Source organism: Pteronotus mesoamericanus, unplaced genomic scaffold (genome assembly GCF_021234165.1).
Source record: "Pteronotus mesoamericanus isolate MK-2021 breed Mesoamerican mustached bat unplaced genomic scaffold, CSHL_Meso_final scaffold_232, whole genome shotgun sequence".
NCBI lineage: Eukaryota > Metazoa > Chordata > Mammalia > Chiroptera > Mormoopidae > Pteronotus > Pteronotus mesoamericanus.
This window is the reverse complement of record NW_026555311.1, coordinates 5,514,860-5,536,746: the sequence shown is the minus strand read 5'-3', so window position 1 is coordinate 5,536,746 and position 21,887 is coordinate 5,514,860. Positions and strand designations below refer to the sequence as shown.

General features: G+C 36.7%; 1 protein-coding gene across 7 annotated transcripts in view; it reads left to right on the top strand.

Moving 5' to 3' along the window:
* Nucleotides 1-21,887, top strand: part of SEC24B (SEC24 homolog B, COPII coat complex component) — a 94,285-nt gene that overhangs the window by 12,837 nt on the left and 59,561 nt on the right. For all 7 annotated transcript variants that reach the window (XR_008530685.1, XM_054591631.1, XM_054591628.1 and 4 more), the window contains exon 2: nucleotides 8,256-9,005. Coding sequence is in view for 6 of the 7 variants with exons in the window: in XM_054591631.1 (XP_054447606.1) it covers nucleotides 8,256-9,005 (750 nt within the window). In the remaining variant the exon portion in view is untranslated. The remainder of the gene's footprint in view (nucleotides 1-8,255; nucleotides 9,006-21,887) is intronic.

Genomic DNA, 21,887 nt, shown 5'->3' with positions numbered 1-21,887 from the left:
TACCTAGATATGCTGTATTTTCTCATAGAATTTTTTTTAATTCTGCAATTAGATCTGCGATTCATTTTGACTTAATTTTTTTGTTGTTTTTGTTTAAGGTCTGAGATAAGTGTTCAGGTTTATTTTTTTGCATATGGATTACTCCAGCACCATTTCTTGAAAGGACCATTTTTTCCCCATTAAATTGCTTCGGCAGCTTTGTCAAAATTAAGTTGGTTATATTTTTATGGGTCTATTTCTAGGCACACTTCCTTGATTATTGTGGCATATAAAATAAGTTGAAATTGGGTAATGTGAGTCCTCCAGCTGTTCTTTTTCAAAGTGTTTGGTGTTTTTGCTATTTTAATACCTTTGACTTTCCATAGAAATTTTAGTACCAGCTTGTTGATAAATACAAAAAAAAGCCTGCTGGTATTTCTATTTGGATTGCTTTAAACCTAAAGATTATAATCAAGTCTTCTAGTCCACAAACGTATTTCATTTCACTTATTTAAATTCTGATTCCTTTCATCAGTATATATTTCCCTCACATACTTAATTTTTTATATTTTAAGTACTTTTTTTGTGCTTTTATTATCTCATCATCATATGGTGATGAATATGATGCTTGCTGTAGGTTTTTAGTAGATATTCCTCATTAGGTTAAGGAAGTTTTCTTCTATGCATACCGAATTTATTGAGATTTATTTTATTGCAAATGATTTTGGTTTAATGCATTTCCTATATCTGTTGATATGCTCACATGGTTTTTCTTCTTTAGTCTGTTAGTATGGTGAATTGCAGTGAATATATTTTCAAATGCTGAGCCTGGAATAAACCTCATTTGGTCATGATGTATTTTATTTTTTACATATTGCTGGATTCTGTTTGCTAATATTTGTTCATGTTATTATAGTATTTCATGAAAAAGCTTACAGTTAAGTTGAGCAAATACTTTACCTCAAGGTAACCTTTATACTTAAGTATGCAGGAGAGTTGCCTTATGTTTATTTCAACATGTTCATTGTATAGAGTATGAAAAAGATTTATATTCCAAGGTTGCGATTTAATATTAATTATTAATTTTTACTGCTGTATTTAAGGTAATATTCTTAAGTGAAACTGACATTTTATTTTATTTATTTTTTACTATGAATACATGGTAGAACGATAATTCCTAATGTTGCTCGGTGGCACTGCTTCACTTTGTGCATGGGGTCAGCATGTTACCCCTCATTGATTTTGTGTGATTAGCGCAAGTGTTAACACAGTAAAAATGTCAAATACTATTTTATTTTAGTACTATTACTGAAAAGGTGTTCAGTAGTTTTTGCCTGCAGATTCCCCAAGAGTTTTTGGTACATCCAGGGTTCTGTGTATTACACTTTGAGAATTACTGTTTTATATCCTTACTGTATTAGTTTCCTAGGGCTGGTTGTAAAGAGTTACCACAACCAGGATGGCTTAAAACAACAGAAATTTATTCTCTCCTTGTGGAGACTAGAAATCTGAAATTAAGGTGTTGGCAGGGCCACACTTTTTCTGTAGGCCCAGGGATGAATTCTTGCCTCTTCCAGCTTCTGGTTGGCTGTTGACATTCCTTGTATTTTGACCTTATCACTCTGTTTCATCTTCACATTGCCTTCTCTGTGCCTTGTAAGAATACATGTGATTGCATTTAGGACCTGTTTAGATAATCCAGGAGAAACTCCCCCTCCTCTCAAGACCGGTAACTTATTTTTTTTTTTCATATAAAGTAATGCTTATTCTTCCTCATATAAAATCATTTTTATGGGTTTCAGGCATTAGGATGTAGATGTTATCTTTTGGGAGATTGTTTAGCCCACTTCTCTTACCGATTACATGTATATTAGAGTGTTTTTTAATGTCCCATGGGTCTTTTAAGTTTTATTTTTCTTCTGTGTTTTCTGTCTTCTTTTTTGAATTTGATCATTTTATTGATCAGTCTTCAAGTTCATTGATTCTTTCTTGCCATGCTTTTGAGGCCCTTTAACACATTCATTTCAGTTTCATTTTGAATATCTCAATTTTTAAAATAATTTTCATTTCTCTGTTGATATTATTCATTTACTGATCTTTTTCAGTTCTTTGAACATTATTTTTTTCTTTTTTTGAACATGTTATAATAGCTAATTTGAAGGCTTTGAATATTAAATTCAACTTCTGGCCCCACTCTGATCCTTGTCTCTGCCTGCCTTTTCTAAGGCTGGGCAACTGGTGTCTCCTGTATTTGCACAGTTAAGGTGCCAGCTATAAGGACTTGACCAAACAATTGTAACTGATAGATTACTTTTAGAGAAGTATCAATACATATGATAAATCCATGTAATAGGATACTACCCCGACATTTAAAATGATGATGGAAACATTTAAGTAATACTAGATAAAGAAATCGTATAAAAATTCATTATAAGCCCACTTTGCTTAACTAAATTAGGGAGTTATATGCAAAAAGAAAATATTGGGTATATATACATCAAAATGCTAATCACAGCTGATTTTTATTTGATCATTTTCTCTAGTTATTTCTGCAATGACTAGATATCACCTTTGCAATAAGAAAAATATTTTGTTACTTTTCAAAAATTTGACTATCCACATATGTAACCAATTTATTTTTTCCTATACAACCTTTGTTGCTGTCCAGTTTAGAAGTTATTAAAATACCAGCTGTCTTTTCATATATGCTTCAGAATCATTTTGAACCCAAAGAAATATCTGCATCTAAATTATCCCAGAAAGCCAGTTATTTTCCCCTTTTCCTTAGAAATTAATAGCTTTAATGAAATTTGGCAACATCTCAGTGCTTTTTAATTAGTGCTTCTACTAATGTCTAATTTATATATTTAGGTCTAAGTTGAAAACTCATTAATTTTCTTTTTCACTTTTATTTTTCTGTATTATAGCAACGTTCCATAGGAATTAAATGCAAGCTGCATATGTAATTTTAAATTGCCTGAAAGTTTCATTAAAATATCAAAAAGGAACAAGTAAAATCAATTTGAATTTATCCAGTTATCCCACTGTGTAAAAGTGTTATTTTAACATGTATTCAAGGTGTAAAATTACTATGGTTCTTTACCTTTTTACATACTATTCAAAAGCCATTGTGTATTTTATACTTATAGCACTTCTCAGTTCAAATTAACCTTGTTTCAACATGTTCACATGTGGCTGGTGTAGGTCTGTAGCATGTCTGTGTTTCTAGTTACTGTTGCCTGTCATCATAGACCCAATTTTCAGCCCTCAGTTGTTTATTTCATTTTTAGTATACGTACTTCATCTCTTCCCATATTTTACTTAAGCTTTACACTCCCAAATACTATATTCTAGGAAGGAACTGCTGTATTTTGCCGTGTATAATGCACAGCCATGTTTTTGTGTGCATTGTACATGGGATTATTATACCCATGGTATGTAATCATTGTACCCATGTATAATGCACATCCTTATTTTTCCTTCAAAAATTTGGGAAATAAAATGTGCATTATATGTGGCAAAATACAGTATTTTCCTAATAGAATAGAACAAGTTAGTGCATTCTGTATATATGTGTGTGTATACACATGCGCATGCACACACACATTATGCTGAACTTATTTGAAGATAATATTTTCTTTTGCAATTATTGGAACTGTGATGTCCAGAGTTTTAAGAATATAATGCATTTTTATGTTAGATAAAGGGGCTATATTTTAATTTTAGAATCTGGATTGTGATTTTTTTAAAAAACAGCAATGAATTGCTGTTTCAGTTGCTATTGCTATGTAACAAATTATGCCAGAACTTGGTGGTTTAAAACAGCAATTTTATTATGCTCACAGTTGATCAAGGATTTGGACAGGCACAGCAGAGCTGGCTCTTCTCTGCTTTAGGAAATCTAGGGCCTCAAGTAGGAAGACTCAAAGGCGATTCAGTGGCTGGCGATGGGAATGATTTGGAAGACACATAGGCTAGAACCGAAAACTCTGGATTTGAGACAAGGACACCTACCCATGACCTCTCCATGTGGTTTGGCTTCTTTAGACTGTAGTAGCTGTGGTGTAAATGGACTTACTACATAGCTAATCAGAGATCCACATGCAAATGTTCCATCAAACAGTGTGGGAACTGAGTTTCCTAAGACTGATCCTGGGAAGAACCACAGCTTTGCCTCTGCCTTTCCTTATTGGTGGAAACTGTTACAGCCTGCTCATCTTCAGGGAATGTAGACGTAGACCCCACATTTAATCAGCAGAGTATCAAAGAATTGGGGATGTTTTAAAACTGCCACAGTTGCTGAGAGAATTACAGGACATATAGGCAAATGAAAATGCTAATATTATTAAAATTTCCATATTTTCCCTTACAGACTATTTTTTTAAACCCTCACTCAAGGATATGTTTATCAGTTTGAGAGAGAAACATCTGTCAGTTGCCTCCCATATGTGCCACGACCGGGAATCGAGCCCACAACCTGGGATCGAACCCACAGCCTAGGTATGTGCTCTGACCGGGAACCTATAACACTTTGGTGTATGGGGTAGTGCTCCAACCAACTGAGCCACCTGGCCAGGGCCCCTATAGACTGTTTTGTAAAAAGCATATAGGTCTATGTAAACTATTCATTGGTAATATTTGCCAGGCTTAGTTTTTTATACAGGCAGAAGAAGTAAAACTTTAATATTAGTTTGCTATTATCCCTCAGAGAAAGTTAGGAGAGTTCTCAATACATTTTAAAGTTGAAGAAAATAAAATGCATTTCTCATTAGGTCACAGTAAGACAAAATTTTTAAAGATGCTATATTTTACTTGTAGATACTATTTTCTTTCCATCCAAACTGATTTTGTTTTTTTTAGTGCAGGCTTTTAAAAATTGACATAAAATATTTCAAAGGAAACATTTTGCTTTCAAAGGAGTCTTGACTCATTTATCATTTTTGATGAAATTATTTTCACACCCTGGAACATTTAGATGTGGTAAGCATTGATATAAAATTAACTGCTTCCCCTTTTCCCCTTACCCTCCAGGCAAAGTACCAGTCTTTTCTTTGATAGACTGAAAATAGGCTTCCTCTGATGGGTAATTCACTTCTGACAAATTTCAGCAAATACAACATTTCTGTTATTTTTAGAAGAATGACATTTGAATAGCTTGGACATGATGATTATTTTCCTGTTTTCAGAGGTAGCATGGATGAGCCAACTAAATCATTAAGTGATTAAGTGGGAAAATATCTAAACAGATTGATCTAGCTCTGACTTGGATCTTGTCTTGATTGATAAATTCATAACAGTAGAATTTTCTGAGACTGTAGTGAATAGTAACAAATCCATTTTTTAATATAAATAAGTAAGAGGGGAGGGAAAACATTTCACATTTTTTGGCATGTTAATGAAAGCTTCCTATTGCACTTTCTTCCTTTTAAGTAAATAAATTCAGATACGACCATGTAAAATACACTGCAAGAAAAAAGTAAATTGGATGTCTGGTAAAACAGTTTTATCTTAATTTTGGTTTTCTATATGCTTTTTAGAAGTACAGAAGTATAGATACTATTTTTTCTTTACAGCTTGATTGTGTAAGTTATCTTTGTGTCTGCTATAGAATATGTATTTACATGCTCAAAGATCAAGGTTCCACTACATTATTTAGTAGATACTGGAAACAGATTAAGGAAATGTTAACCTTTATTCATACATCTTTTATAAACAAATATTTTTATACATTATGGCAAGGAATACAGTGGCTTGTGAATAATTGTTTTTGTTGTCTTTTCATTTGAGATATGGCACAGATACCTGTCCTTTGACAAGATTCAAAAATTTGATTGTAGGATAAAGATTGCCCTCAGTTGGAACCAAGGCTAGAATTTCATTGCTTGAGACAATTGACTGATATTTACAAGGCCAAAGAAAGCCAGTGGTTTTCCACTGGTGTGGTTCAGTGGATTGAGTGCCGGCCTGTGCACCAAAGGGTCGCTGGTTTGATTCCCGGTCAGGGCACAAGCCCGGGTGGGCAGGCCAGGTCCCCAGTTGGGGGTGCGTGAGAGGCAACCACATATTGACGTTTCTTTCCCTCTTTCTTCCTCCTCCTCTCTAAAAATAAATAAATGAATCTTTTTTAAAAAGAAAGCTAGTGTATTTTAGTGTAGTAAGGGGCTGCAGATTATTGTTTAAAAGTATGGACTTGAGCTACATTACTTGATTCAAATCCCAACCCAGTTACCTCCTGTGATTGTGACTATTAAATGACTTAATTTCTGTGCCTCATTTATCAAATTTATAAAGTAGGTATAATGATACTATTTACTTCTAGAGGCTGTGAGGAGAATTAAAGAAATTAATATATGTATAGCATTCAGACCAGTGAATGCCACATAGTGTAAAATGTTTAATATTAACAAAAATAATGATTAATGTTAATTTTAATGATAAAATAAATCTGTTGTGATCAAAGATATAAAAATATAAATGTGGAAGTATTAAAAGCATCAGAGGAAAACATGGGTATGTAGTTTTATAATACTGGAATGGGGAAGGTTCTACTAAGAATGATTTGAAAATCTATGAAGCATGAAAGATACTACTACATAATCGAGATAGTATAGCAAAAGATGCCATGAATAAAGTCAAAAGACAAACAGTAACCTGAGGAAAAATATATACAGCATATAAAAATAACAGGTTAAATTTCTTAATCTACAAGAACACATAAAACGCAACGCTGTGGAAAACGGCAAATAACAGAGGAAGACACAAAATGACTAAGAAATACTTGAAAAGTTCAGCATCACTCAAAGTTAGGTACTACAAACCAAAATGTTTTTCACTTACCAGATTGGCAAAGATTAAAATGTCACTCAATGTTGGGAAGATGAGACATTCTTAAGCATTATTGATGGGTGGTACACATTGATAGTTTTTTGAAGAGAGATTTGGCAATAATGGTCAATTTTAAAAGCATAAACTTTGAATCTCCAACTGATCTCAGATATAAATTAGTTCACTCCCTGAAATAAGTATCCATTAATGGGGATTTAGTAAATAATGTTATATATCTACAATGAAATGCAACATAGATTTTTTTTTAGGAGAATAATGAAAATTTATGCTAAAAGAATGATATCTAGGATATGTTAAAAACAGGTTGCAGAAATATAGTATGAAATGGTGTGTTTAAAAATATATATATGCTTATATATATTACATACTGTATATACATAGGTAGGTATACAAAGGATACACAAGAAACCACTAGCTGTAGCTAAAACTGGGCAGTAGGATATCATATACCAGGGAGAGAAGGGGTCTTGAAATTTTCACTTTATAGTAGTCATTGTTTGAATTTCTTTTACACTAGGCATATTGTTACTTCTGTAGTTTTTTTTTCAGAAGGCTAATAAAAAAAGGTTTAAGCTTCTTCTATGCTAGGTAGGTTAGTTATCAATTGCTGTAGAACAATATACTCAAAAACTTAGCAACTTTAAACAACAGATATTTACTCTCTTAGTTTCTGAGGGATGTGAGCTTGGAAATGGCCCTGGCTTGGTGACCCTGGCTTAGGGTCTCATGAGATTGTAATCAAGTCACCTGGAACTGTAGTTATCTCTAGACTACTAGGTAGGAAGGATCTGCTTCCAAGCTCATTCATGTGGTTGTTGGCAGGTCTCAGTGGCTCTTTGGCTGTTGGCCAGAGAGTTTAGTTCCTCACCACATGGACTTCTCTATAGGGCTCTTCACAATTTGGCAGGTTTAGTCCACCACACTAAGTGATCTAAAGAGAGAGCGAGCCAACATCCAAGGCTGGGCAAACCTTGGAAGTGTCGTATTATTACCTTTGCTATGTGCTGGGGGTCCCCAATCCCTGGACCATGGACAGATACCAGTGATGCCCTGTTGGGAACCAGGCTGCACAGCAGGAGGTGAGTTGTGGGGGGAGCCAGGGAAGCTTTGCTCGATTTACTGTCTGAGCTCCACCTCCTGCGTCGTGTCCCCCCGCCCCGCCTTCCCTGGTGCCAGGAAGGTTAAGGACAGCTGCTATATGCTATTGGTCACACAGACCAATTCTGGTACAGAGTGGGAGGGTGTGAATACCAGGATGTAGGGATCATTGGAGGCTCTCTTGGAGACTAGCTACCACATTGGGTCTCTAACAGTATGTATCTTTTGTAATAATTTGTGATTATGGAGAAGTAAATTAATTAGGCAGTATTTAAGTAGGACAGTGCTTTAAAATTATCTCCTTAACAATCTTTATTTGCTTTTCTTTGCAGGTCCAGCACAGAATCAAATGCAAGTTCCATCTGGGTATGGATTGTATCCTCAAAACTATAGTGCTCCCTCAGGACATTACTCTCAAGGACCTGAGAAAATGACCTCATTGCCATTGGATGGCCAGCGTGGCGATTACTACTCTGGTCTCTATACAGTACCAACACAAAATGTGGTGACTTCTAAAACAATGAACCAACAACCAGGAGCACAGCAGATATATGGCAGGGGTCCTCCTGCCCCTCACATTGTGGGGTCTACCCCAGAATATTTCCAAGGTGCCACATCATCAGCATCTCATTTGCATACGAGTGCCTCCCAGCCATACTCCTCTTTTGTGAATCACTACAATAGTCCAGCCATGTACTCTGCCAACTCTTCTGCTGTTTCTCAGGGATTTCCCTCTACTTGTGGTCACTATGCTGTGTCAACTGTTTCTAATGCTGCGTATCCTAGTGTTCCATATCCCTCTCTTCCTGCTGATGATCCATATGGGCAACAAGTGTTTACCTCACAGAACGCTTCAACTATCAGGCCAGCTAGAGATAATTCATTTTCTGGTCAAAATACCGCTCTCAGCCGTCCATCACCACTTCCACCTCCACCATCACAACAGTACCACCAGCAGCAGAGTCGTTCAGGATACAGTACTCTCTCATGGTCAGCTTCAGGCCTTCCATCAGCTCAAGATAATCTCATCCAAAACCACACTGGCTCCCTGGCTACAGCCAACAACAACCCAACAGATACTGGTAGGTTAAATTAAAAGTTCACCAAAGCATGGCTGAAAAATCAGTGCATTTCTATTTAGGTTTTTATTTGCATAAAAGTTAAAGATGGATATTGCCTAATAGAAGAATTGAAAATTAGCTCACCTATGTAATTAATTTGCTTTATTTCTTGTGGTATTGTATAGCATCTCGCTAGGCCCTTCCCCTTTACCTAGTCACACGTAGCCACCCAACCATCTGTATCATGCAGCCTGATCCTTTGCCATGATTGGGATTTCGTCAATATTTATTGATTTTTTTTTTTAATGCCTCTGCAGTAGTTATCGTTAACGTGAGTTAGGTATAGGTTAAATGGAAGGGTCCATTTGGGGATATACTTTGTTTGCCACTATTTTTTTTTAAACACTCTTTCAACTTTGGGGCAGTTACTGTCCCAGCCAGAGCTCAACTCACTGTAGAAAAGTTGATGGGGGGAGAGAGGGAGGCTGCATCAGGGACAGTCTGTCATTATCCCAAGGGGCATCACAGTGCTTTTCAGCAGTGACATGGTCAAATGTGAGTTTTAGACACTTCTCTCTGACAGCCTAGACTAGGTTTGGGGTAAGGTAGAGAAGAAAACTCTGTTGGTTAAACATTCTCTTTGATATTGATTTGAAATACGTTTCTAGGGAATCATACAAACAAATCAGAAAACACTGTGCAAAATATCACTGTATTTTGCTGTGTATAATGTGCACTTTTTGCCCAAATTTTTAGGGGAAAATAAGGATGCGCATTATACATGAGCATAATTAAAACATAACCCTGTATATAATGCACACAAAAACCGTGGGTGTACATTATACACAGTAAAATATGGTATTTTCCATTATAATATAGTCAACAAGCATGGTCAGAGAGGTTTTTCTACAGCTGGGATACAGCTCTGCCTCCAAGTCTGCGAACTCAGGGGCTTGAGGGAAACATTGCAGGCTCCCATGCCCCAGCTAACAAGATCCCTTTCTCCAAAGGCACAGTAGGGCAGCCAGGATGGTAAGCACACACATCCACCAGGAGGCACCGAGAGGGTGGCACAGGGCAGGATGGGAGAGTTACACATCGGGCTCCCAGAGGCTGCTGTTAGGGGCTGAATGTCGAACAGCCTCAGATGCCCAGTCTCAGAGCCTGAGTACAAGGCTGACCTGCAGACTATCTAGCACCTGCTTCAGCAACTCCAGGTCAGGCAACTCACCACAAAAAAAACAAGAAAGAAAGAAAAAGGTGAACACCTATAATGTACAACAATTGTTTCTCTGGGTTAGCTACTACAGAAGATCTATTTCCTACCCATTAAAGCTGATGTTATTTTATTTCCAGATTGGTAAATTAGGATGAAGGATGAGGAAATGGGAGTGGGGGGAAGATGCATAAAAAATACCCTTGTAGTTAGTCTTTCTGACCTTCCTAAACCAAGATACAGTTAAATTTATTAGTTTAAAAATTATGAATGTAAGTATGTAGTCTTTTTTAATGTGGTGTTTCCATACGATATACTCACTTTAATTCAACTTGTGAACTTCAACCTAACAGAACATGCTCTTGAACTTAATGAAAATATATGGAAAGAATAGGAATTGGTAAAGCTGCAGTAGTTTTCTGAATGATGTCTTCAGATTGTACATCAAAGTCTGAATAGCCATATGTCAGGATGTTGTAGAAGAGTATTCTTCCCTGGGCAATTAGATTATATAAAATCAGAACTTTAGATTATTAGATCTCAACTGTACATTTGAGATCTCTTGGTCTTCATTGCTGTATTATTTAGAAACGCTTTTCAGCTTCAAGCACCTAGCAGTGGTTTAAACAAAGAAGGTGGTGGTATCTTCTTTCTCATGTAACAAGCAGTCTAGGGGAATCCAATAGATCCAGATCTCCTCAGTTCCTCTTTTCTGTCTTCCCTCTCTGCCATTCTTGGCATGTTTGCTTATAGATGAACAAGATAGCTTCTGTACCTGTGGACGTCAAGTCAGAGTTAAAAGCGTTGACTGAATCTTGCATAAGTCAACTGAAAGCATTGTCATAGTTCCTGGACCTGGCTGTGCACCAGAATCACTTGCACAAATAGTGATCTTCAGTCCCAGCTGCTACACCAGAAACTCCAGGGTAGTCTCAGAAATCTGTATCTCTGACTGGATTTCAAGGGATGCCTAGTAACAGATCCAAAATCTAATGTAGTCCTTTCCTTTTGTTTTGCAAATGAGGAAAGCTATCCAAGTTGGTTTGCTTGTGGTCCTTAATGTTAGAAACAGCTTGTCCTGGAGCTCAGTTTCTTCTGACTCTGCCCTTCTCAGAACCAGGGCTTTCTGCCCCCTAGAAATTCTGTTTCCTTTCTTTTTTTTAGCAGTCCTTTTACAGATCAGCTTATCCTAAGGTCCCTCTGACTTAAGGATTTTGTGACTTTTGTGACAAACCAACAAGAAATACAGGCAATTTCTGTCTTATTTCTGAGATGTGAATGGGACCCTGGATGGAACCAATTTATACTGACATGTAGGATCAGGGAAACATGGGGCCTCTTGGCTAATGAAGAGAAGACCTAATTGGAAAGAGCTTATTATTGAAAAAATATTGAATAAAGAGTAGGAATAATTACAAAATTACCTTCTGTTTGAATAACTCTAGTATTTGGTTTTTTAGGCAGAGAGATGGGGTGTATTTTCACTTTTTTATTGCCAGTACTATACTGTGAAAGCCATAATAAATATAATTTTAGAAGTTAACTTATGTTAAGTTTTTTTTTTCTTACCTTTAGATTGTTAAATTACTTTTATATATAGAGGTTGAGAAATACATTTCAGGTTAATATGATACTTGCACTTTACCATTTCAAAAGAAAGAAGTTACTTAAAATCTACTTTACAGTTAAATATTACAGAAGTTACCAAATTTTGTCAGCTGATGTATCTCAATATTTTCTTAATAGTACCCCAAGCAACTTAGTAGTAATAGTTCATAAGGTATTTGACGGATGGAACTGTGTTTCTATTGAAAATTTAAAACTTCCCTTCAAACTCTGTGAATTTGTTGCTGGGGCAACTTGAGTGTCTAAGTACAAAGTTTAGGAGCTATGGGAGTTTTTATTTTAATTTTCTAGAAAAACAGGAAACTTAACTGCTCTGGAACTCTTAAATTACATTGTCATTAACATTAGAATCTTACATATTGAACAGTTTTGTGTGAAATTTACCCTGAGTAATTGACAAAATGATTATACCTTTTAATTACTTGATTATACCAGTTTCATTTTCAAGTACAGTAACACTTGTTAAGCCTTGGCCAGGGAGCTCAGGTAGAGCATTGTCTCAGTACACTAAGTTTGCAGGTTCTATCCCTGGCCAGGTTGCATGCAAGAATCAACCAATGACTGCCTAAATAAGTGGAACAACAAAATGATGTTTCTCTCTCTCTCTCTCTCAAAAGGAGTAAATAAAAATTAAAAAACAAAAACAAAAAACATCTTAAGCAGTTTTTAAAGGGTTGAGATCAAAAAGCATAGACCTGAGTTAAGTGATTATCAAAAACAAGCTGTTATTTTTTGTCAATTAATGAATTTATATGCAGAAACATGGAATAAAAAGACCTTTAAATGTTAATCTCATTTGCCTCTTTATTTTAGAAAAGCCTATTAGCACTAGAGCTTCAGATTATTTTGTTAAAATGTGTCCCAAGGATATATCTTTTGGGTGCTCTGTTTGGTTCTTAACTTAGGGTGACATTTTGTCTAGTGTTTAAATGGCATCATTTCATTAGGCCATTTAAAAATTTATAAACTGTCATTGTCATTCATTTAAAGTTCAGAAGCTCTTTTCAAATTTTAGATGGAGTTGGTTGAGTGTGTGACTTTGGGGTATAAATGTACCCATATTTGACAGCAAGATGAGTGTTGAAATTCTGGAGATTAATTTAAAGCCATTTTCTTAATTTTTTTACCACCCTTTGTTTTGAAAAGCACATAAATTTTTTTTAAATTTTATTTATTTTCAATATTAGTTGGCATTCAATATTATTTTATATTAGTTTTAGTTGTATAGCCTCGTGGTTAGATACTTACAAATTTTACTAAACGATCCCCCCAGTAAGTCCAGTACCCACCTGGCATCGTAATGCTATTGTCTGTATTCCCTGTGCTGTGCTTTACATCCCTGTGACTGTTTTATAACTTATCAATTTGTACGTCTTAATCCCTTCACCTTTTTCACCTAGCCCTGAAACCCCCCTCACACCTGGCAGTCATCAGTTTGTTCTCTGTATCTGATTCTGTATTTTGTTTTTTTATTTCGTTTTTTAGATTCTGCGTGGTATTTGTCTTTTTCTGATTTCACTCAACACAGTACCTTCTAAGTCAATCCATATTGTCGCAAATGATAAGATTTCATTTTTTAAAAATGACTGGGTAATATTCCATTGTATTTATTATGTACCACATTTTCTTTATCTAATCATCTATTGATGGGCATTTAGGTTGGCTATTGCAAATAGTGCTGCAGTGAACATAGGGGTGCATACATCTTTTCAAATTATTACTTTGGATTTCTTCAGGTAAACACCCAGGAGTGGAGTTGGTGGGTCACAAGGTGGTTCTATTTTTAATTTTTTTCAGGAGTCTTCATACTGTTTCCCACAGTGGCTGCACCAATTTGCAGTCCCGCTAACAATGCACAAGGGTTCCCTTTGTTTCACATCCTTGCCAACACTTACTGTTTGTTGGTTTATTGAAGATAGCCATTCTGACAGGTGTTAGATGATATCTGATGGTGGTTTTTAATTTGTATTTCTGATGGTTAGTGATATTGAACATCTTTTCATATATCTATTGGCCATCTGTATGTCCTCTTTGGAGAAATGTCTTTTCGGGTCCTCTGCCCATTTTTAAATTGAATTTTTTTTATTTTTCGGTGGTAAATCGTGTGAGTTCCTTATAAATTTTGTATATTAACCCCTTATTGGTTGTATCATTGGTGAATGAATATCTTCTCTCGCTTGGTAGGCGGTTATTTTGTTGATGCTTTCCTTTGCTATGTAAATACTCTTCAGTTTGATATAGTTCCATTGTTTATTTTTCCTTTTGTTTCTCCTGCCCAAGGAAATATAACGGGAAAAATATTAGAAGAGTAATGTCACAGAGTTTACTGCCTGTTTTCTTCTAGGAGTTTTATGATTTGATGCCTTACATTTAAGTCTTTAATCTGTTTTTTACTCTATTCTTGTATGCAGTATAAGAAAGTGGTCTAGATTCTCCCTTTTTCTTTTCCCTCCCTCCCTCCCTCCCTTTCTTCCTTTTTTCCTTTCCAGTTTTCCCAACACCTTTTATTGAATAGACTGTGCTGTTGTATATTCTGGTTTCTTTTGTCATAGGCTAATTAACCCTGTAGCCTTGGGTTTATTTCCAGGCTCTATTCTGTTCTGTTGCCATTTTGGTTACTATAGCCTTATAGTATTGTTTGATATCAGGCAGTGTGATACCTCCAACTTTATTCTTTCTCAAGATTGCTGTGCCTATTAGGGGTTTTTTGTTGGTTTTTTTTTTTTTTTTTTTGTGGTTGCATATACATTTTAAAGTTATTTGTTTTATTTTTGTGAAAAATGCCATTGGTATTTTGATAAGGATTGCATTACATCTATAGATTGCTTTGGGTAGAATCAACATTTTAATGATGTTAATTCTTTCTGTCCATGAACGTGTTATATGAAAAGCACATAATTTTAAAAATTATGAAGATAAATCTTGTTGCCAAGAGCTAGAATTTTGCCAGAAAAAGAATTTTTATAGAAATTATTTTTACTAATTCTTGCTTAATAAGGATCACATTGATAGCATATCACAAAATAGTACTGTGATTAATGTACAATTTTAGTTTTTATTTTTTTAATTTATGTATTTATTTATTTTTTAAGAGAGGGGAAAGGAGGCAGAAAGAGACAGAGAGAAACATCGATGTGAGAGAGAAACAGCAATTACTTGGCCTCTTGTACACTCCCCAACTGGGACCACAACAGGCAACCTATTGCTGTGTGGGGCACTGCCCAGCCAACTGAGCCATACCGGTCAGGGCTAACAATTTTATAAAACAAGAAGCAGTTAAAAAGCCACTCATAAAAATATAATAATAAACATTTATATAATCATTGTATAAGATCTACAGCATACCTGAAACTAGTGTATAATCACTGATACACTAGTGTCTGTTTTCTCAGGGTGGTGATGTGCCTGAGGAAAAGCAAAATAAACACCCTTTAGGAGATGATTTCTGGACAAAGAAATCCAAGTTAGAAATAAATTAGAAAACTACCTTGGCAGTATAACTAGTACAGTGAAGAGAATATTTTCAGCTTTGAAAACTTAGGGAATTGACGAGTTGTAGCATGGGGATAACAGTTTTGCTCCCTTTCACCCTCCTTCACTTTTTCCAAAGCTACTCTTAAAGCTTATCAGCTTTTCTTACCTTTGTATCTACCACCTGTAGAATATTCTACTTTTACTCCTCCTGGAAGCTCAGAAGATGAAATGATTATCTTCCTGAACACTTCCTTCAGACCTTGGCTTTTTTGGTTATCTCTTTTCCACTGTGTCAGTTTCCTAGGTTTTGGTGGGCTGTACCCTTACAAAAGTGAGAGGAGTTGATGAAGAAAAACAGAAGCCTGCTTTTGTATGGTCCAGCAGCCATCGACAGTTTTTGGGGGGTTGGTTGGTTTTTGGTTTTTTTCCCCAGTTCTTGCATGCTCTGCTGCACTGGACCACAGTTCTGTCTGCACACTAGGACCACCTGGGGAACTTTTTTCTTTTTAAATATATAATTTATTGATTATGCTGTTACAGCTGTCCCATTTTTTTCTCCCCTTTACCTTCCTCCACCCTGCACCTCCCCTCCCCCCACCATTTCCCGCCCCCTTAGTGCATGTCCATGGATCATACATATAAGTTCTTGGGCTTCTCCATTTCCTATACCATTCTTAACCTCCCCCTGTCTATTTTGTGCCTACCAATTATGGTTCTTATTCCCTGTACCTTTTCCCCCATTCTCCCCCATCCCCTCCCTGCTGATAACCCTCCATGTGATCTCCATTTCTGTGATTCTGTTCCTGTTCTAGTTGTTGGCTTAGTTTGGCTTTGTTCTTTTTTTAGGTTCATTTGTTGATAGTTGTGAGTTTGTTGTCATTTTACTATTCATAGTTTTTGATCTTCTTTTTCTTAGATAAGTCCCTTTAACATTTCATATAGTAGTAAGGTCTTGGCGATGATGAACTCCTTTAACTTCACCTTCTCTGGGAAGCACTTTTATCTGCCCTTCCATTATAAATGATAGATTTGCTGCATAGAGTAATCTTGGATGTAGGTCCTTGCCTTTCATGACTTTGAATACTTCTTTCCAGCCCCTTCTTGCCTGCAAGGTTTCTTTTGGGAAATCGGCTGATAGTCTTATGGGAACTCCTTGTAGGTAATTGTGTTCTTTTCTCTTGCTGCTCTTTAGAGCCTCTCCTTATCTTTAATTTTGGGTAATGTAATTATTATGTGCCTTGGTGTGTGCTTCCTTGGATCCATGTTCTTTGGGACCCTCTGAGCTTCCTGGATCTCTTGGAAGTCTCTTTCCTTAGCCAAACTGGGGAAGTTCCCCCACATCATTTTTTTCAAATAAGTTTCAATTTCTTGCTCTTCCTCTTCTCCTTCTGGGACCCCTATGATTTGGATGTTGGAACATGTAAAGTTGTCCCAGAGGTTCCTAAGCTTCTCCTCATTTTTTTTTATTCTTGTTTCTTCATTCTGTTCTGGCTGAATGTTATCTCTTCCTTCTGCTCCCAGTCATTCATTTGAGTACTGGTTTCATTCCCTTTACTGTTGGTTACCTGTATATTTTTCTTTATTTCACTTTGCATAGCCTTCACTTTTCCCTCCATTTTGTGACCATATTCAACCAATTCAGTGAGCATCCAGATTACCAGTGTTTTGAACTCTGCATCTGATAGGTTGTCTGTCTCTTCATCGCTTAGTTCTACTTTTGGAGCTTTAATCTGTTCTTTCATTTGGGCCATATTTCTTTGTCTCAGCCATGCCTATTACATAGGGAGGGGCAGACCAGAGCCTTAGGTATTCGTCAGGGCAGGGCAACTCAGGTAGCTGCGCTGTGATGCTGAGTGTGGGGAAGGGGTCCAAGAAGAAACAAGTCGCTTGCTGTCTGCAGGCTTTCAGTCACTTCCCTGTTACCTACAACCAAATTGGGCCCTTCTAGTGCTGGTTCCTGGGTGGGTGGGTTTGTGTACATTCTAGGACCCTGTGTGTCCCTCCAACAGACTGTCCTGTGAGCCTGGAAGTTTCTCCTACTGCTGCAACACCCACAGGTTCTTACCTTCAGGGGTTTTGAGGCTTTCTTTTCCAGCACTGGGACCCTAGATTCCATGGTTTGTCTCACTCCTCAGCTGGTTTATCCACAGACAAACGTGGGACCGCCCAGTTGGCCAGCCGCTGCCTCGCCTGCCTGGTCCTCCAGCCCCCACCTTTCTATGCATCCTCTTAGCCTCATCTGCCTGACTCTGCCCCTCCTCCCAGTCTCTATGAATGTGTCTTCTTTAGTTCTTTGGTTATCAGACTTCCATACAGTTTGATTTTCTGGCAGTGCTGGTTATTTTTTGTTTTTAAATTTGTTGTGTTTCTTTTGGTTGTGCTAGGAGGCCAAGTGTATCTACCTACTCCTCCATCTTGGTCGGAATTCCCTGCCATCAACAGTTTTTTAAGCAAGGTGATGACACTATCAGATTTATGTTTCAGAACCTTCTTCTGTGAGAAGTGTGGTAGATAGACTGGAGGAGAAGGAACTTGGAGACAGACAAGTGAGGAAAGAATTGCTAAAATTATCTAGATGACGATGACTTGTGCTGGGACTCCTTTAGACATAAGACAGATGACAGAGGATGATTTTAAGGACTTATTGATGTAGTTTATGAAGAAAAGAAAAGAATAAAAGATGCATTTTAAATGTTGTAGGTTGAACATCTTGAAGGGCAATGATGTATTAGCTGGGAATTATTTAATCTCCCTAGTTCCGAAAGAATTTTATCGAGAATTACTAAGGGAGTATAAGAACTAACTAGAGAACTACCTTAGTACACCCTGCAAAGAAAAAACTTATTCTTGAATCATGAGTTGTCTCTAACATCCCATACACTAAACAGTTGTATCGCAGTTCATTTTTGATAGTGCCAGTTGTATATGTTATTTTTTCTGTCAGATTCTGTTGTGAAAGAGTCAGTTTCATTTTGGTGTACATGTTTCTGTTGTCCTTAATGTCTCGAACTTTTCTCCATTCATTTGGCAAATATTTGAAAGCCACCTATCTGAGAGGCATTGTTTTAACGCTGGCTGGGAGATAAAACAGTGAGTAAAAATACTTGATTCTTACCCTCATGATTTTTACACTTCTGTGTGAGGAAGCAAACATTGTCCAAATAAACACAAATGAATGTAAAATTGCTGTTATTATTTAAGTTTCATGAAGCTTAGATATATGGTGCTTAGCAAGCATACTTTAGGTACATCTGGCCTACTAGTCATGAAGCTTAGCCAAATTTTCCTTCATATTTGACATTCGAGCTGCAGTCTGAAGGATGAATTCTCCACATATAAAATAAATTGCATGTAAAATAAATACTGAGCCCTGGCTGGTGTGGCTGAGTGGATTGAGCTCCAGCCTGAGAACCAAAGGGTCGCCAGTTCGATTCCCAGTCAGGACACATTCTTGGGTTGCAGGCCAGGTCCCCAGTAAGGGGCATGTGAGTGGCAACCATACATTGATGTTTCTTTCCCTTTCTTTCTCCCTCTCTTACCCTGTCTAAAAATAAATAAATAACATATTTTTAAAAAATAAATAAATACTGAAGTGCAAAAAGGCAACACTTGAAAATATAGGAAGCTACCTCCTGAACCTTGGAATATGGAAGAGTATCTTAAGAACAACACACAATGCTAGCTAAAAAGAATAAGCATGATAAGCTTGAGTAATTCCTAAGGAAGAGCTTTTCGTCATTGAAAGACAATATAAAGCAAACAAAAAGGCCATCCATTAGCTGGAAGGGAAAAAGTACAGTATTTGTCCAGAATACATAAACAACATTTACAGATTAATAAGGAAAAGACCAGCAACACCAGAATAAAAATACATGAATAGGTATTTCACAGAAAATGAAATATACTCAATTTCATTAATAGAGAAAAGCAAATTAAAATCAGAAAGGGATATCTTCTTATACCTAATAGCGGAATGGTAAAAATTCAAAAGTCTAACCATACCAAGGGATGGCAAAGATGTGGACTAATGGGAATCTTAGACACTGTTTGTAGAAGGGTTTATTTGTTCAGTATTTTAGAAGAATTTGGCATTAGTGTAATAGAAGGTAACCACACCCTAAAATGCAGTTATTCCATTTCTGTATGCTCTGACTTTGTGCATGAGTCACCTGGGATCTTGTTAAAATGCAGGTTCTGATTCACCAGGTCTAGTACAGCCTGGCCTAAGATACTACATCTTTAGCAAGTTTCTGCATGAGTTGTTGCTGGCTGGTAGATTGCACTTGACTAGGAAGGCCCAGGAGCACCCCTTCCTGTTTTAGATGTGTAACACTTAAAATAAATGATGACTTTTGTCTGGGACACAGGGCTGAAGGGACTAGTCTGTTCTCTAGGCCAAAGAGCTCATTTTCAACAAGCTGCTGCTGCAGGGCTAAGAGGACTGCTCAGCCCTTCACTTATACCTACACCCACTCCAGCTGTGTGTGGCACACACATTGAGAAGCTCTTCTGTAGAGAAAACTGCGCATTTGCACCAGGGACATGTTCGGGAATATTCATAGCAGTACTGTTGGTGAAAACAAAAAAATTGGAAACCCAGAAGTCCATTTATAGTAGAATGGATAAATAAAGTATGTCCTTTCAGTGGACTCCTCAACAGCAGTGAAAATGATGAAAGAAAATTCTGGAAATATGACATAGGAAGTCATGGAAGAATACCTTCAGTGTGCTATTTTTATAAAGTTAAAAAAAAATAATATGTTCATACACATGTATCACATAAACTTTTATTTGTATTAATTATATTATTCAAGAAAACAGTTTATAATATCAAAGGGAGAATTTTTTAAATTATATTACCCTTTAATCGGAAGGAGCATGGCAAGTTCAAGAGATTGATAAAAGGCTAGTGAAACTGGAGAACCACAGCAGAATGAGGCTGGGGGATTAGGATGGTTCAGGGCCTTGTCAATCATTTTTAGAAGTTTTATCTTTATCCTCAAGCACTGGCAGAATATTGCAGGATTATAAGCTAGGTAATGCTATGTATCAGGTTGGAGACTGGCTGTAATGTGCCACAACAGACAAAGGGCCCAGTTCGGAACTACTCTAATCTTTGACTTTGTGCTTGGAATTGTTTTTGGAAAAATCACTTGTGGGAATAATTTGAGGCCTCGGATGATGGAATCGTTCTCCAAAAAGGTTTTGTGTTTCCTCTGCCAGTTGCCTTCAGGTACTACTAGATGTGATCACATTAATCCAAGTTCAAAACTCTAGATTTATTAGACTTTATAGGTGTTCTGAACCAAAGCTGCTGGCATTGGTAAAGATTAGTTCCCTAGTTTATCCTTATCCTTATCCATATCTTAAAAGTGGACAAATAGGGTATCTTAGCAGGTATCCTATCTTTGGTGTTTCTAGCAATGTGTCTTGTCAGGTTTGCAACTGATACCCACAGGGTGAAAGCCACTTTGAGCATCTCTGAGTTCTCAATTTCTTATAGGTTTTAGCCTCAGTATTTGTTAATACCATGTTTGGTTTTTGATGATTTTAATAGGATATTTTTAAACATAGTTTTTAAAGTTCATTTTAGTAGGTTTGGTCCTACTTACTAGCCCATTGTTACCAGAGGCAGAAATATTCTCTGTATTTTCACATAGTATTTTTTAATTTCTGTTGTAAGCAAAGGTAAAATTAATATGTATTAATCTTCTACCCCTTCGCTTTTCTTTCACCCAGTTTTAAATGATTATATCTTTCTTAGTTTTTACTTTGTACTGTTAAATATACTTATTGCTCTGTTACTTGAGCGGTTTTAATGATTATATCAGTTAGCTAATGCTGATTTAAAACAAAAGTAATGTGTTATTTTTCATGGTTCTGTGGATTTGTTGGGCAGTCCCTCCATCCTTTTTTCCTGGACACTCAATGTAACTTCATTTAGCTCGGAAGTTGGCCAAGTGGGAAGATCCCAGGGCTTCATGCACATGTCTAGTTGCTGATGCAGACTATTCACTTGAGTATCTCAGTTGACTCTCCACTTGACTAAACATCCTTCCGTGGTGGACTCAGGGCTACATTAGAAGAGTGGAAAGACATAAGATGCAAGACTATTGAGACTTAAGGTTCAAAACTTGCACACCACTACTTCTGGCAAATCCTGTTGATTAAAGCCAGTCAAGGTCAGACCTGATTTAGGGGCTGAGAAATAGACTTCTTAAGAATTATTCTTTTTTTTTAATCCTTATCAGAGGGCTTTTTTTTTTTTCTTTGTTTTTAAAGAGAAACATCTATATAAGAAAGAAACATTGATTGATTGCCTTCTTACACACACCGCAACTGGAGATTGAACCTGCAGCCTGGTTATGTGCCCTGACAGGGGATGAGACCCATGACCTTCATTCTGTGGGACAACACCCCAACTAACTAAGCCACATCAGCCAGGGTAGACTCCACTTCTTAATGAAAACAGCAAAATAATGCGACTGGTTTCAGTCTCCCACAATGTTTGTTCTGCCTAAAAGTGATGAAGTAGTTGGCATATTTAGACTACCTTCTACTTTCTCTCCCCATTTCCATATTTATAC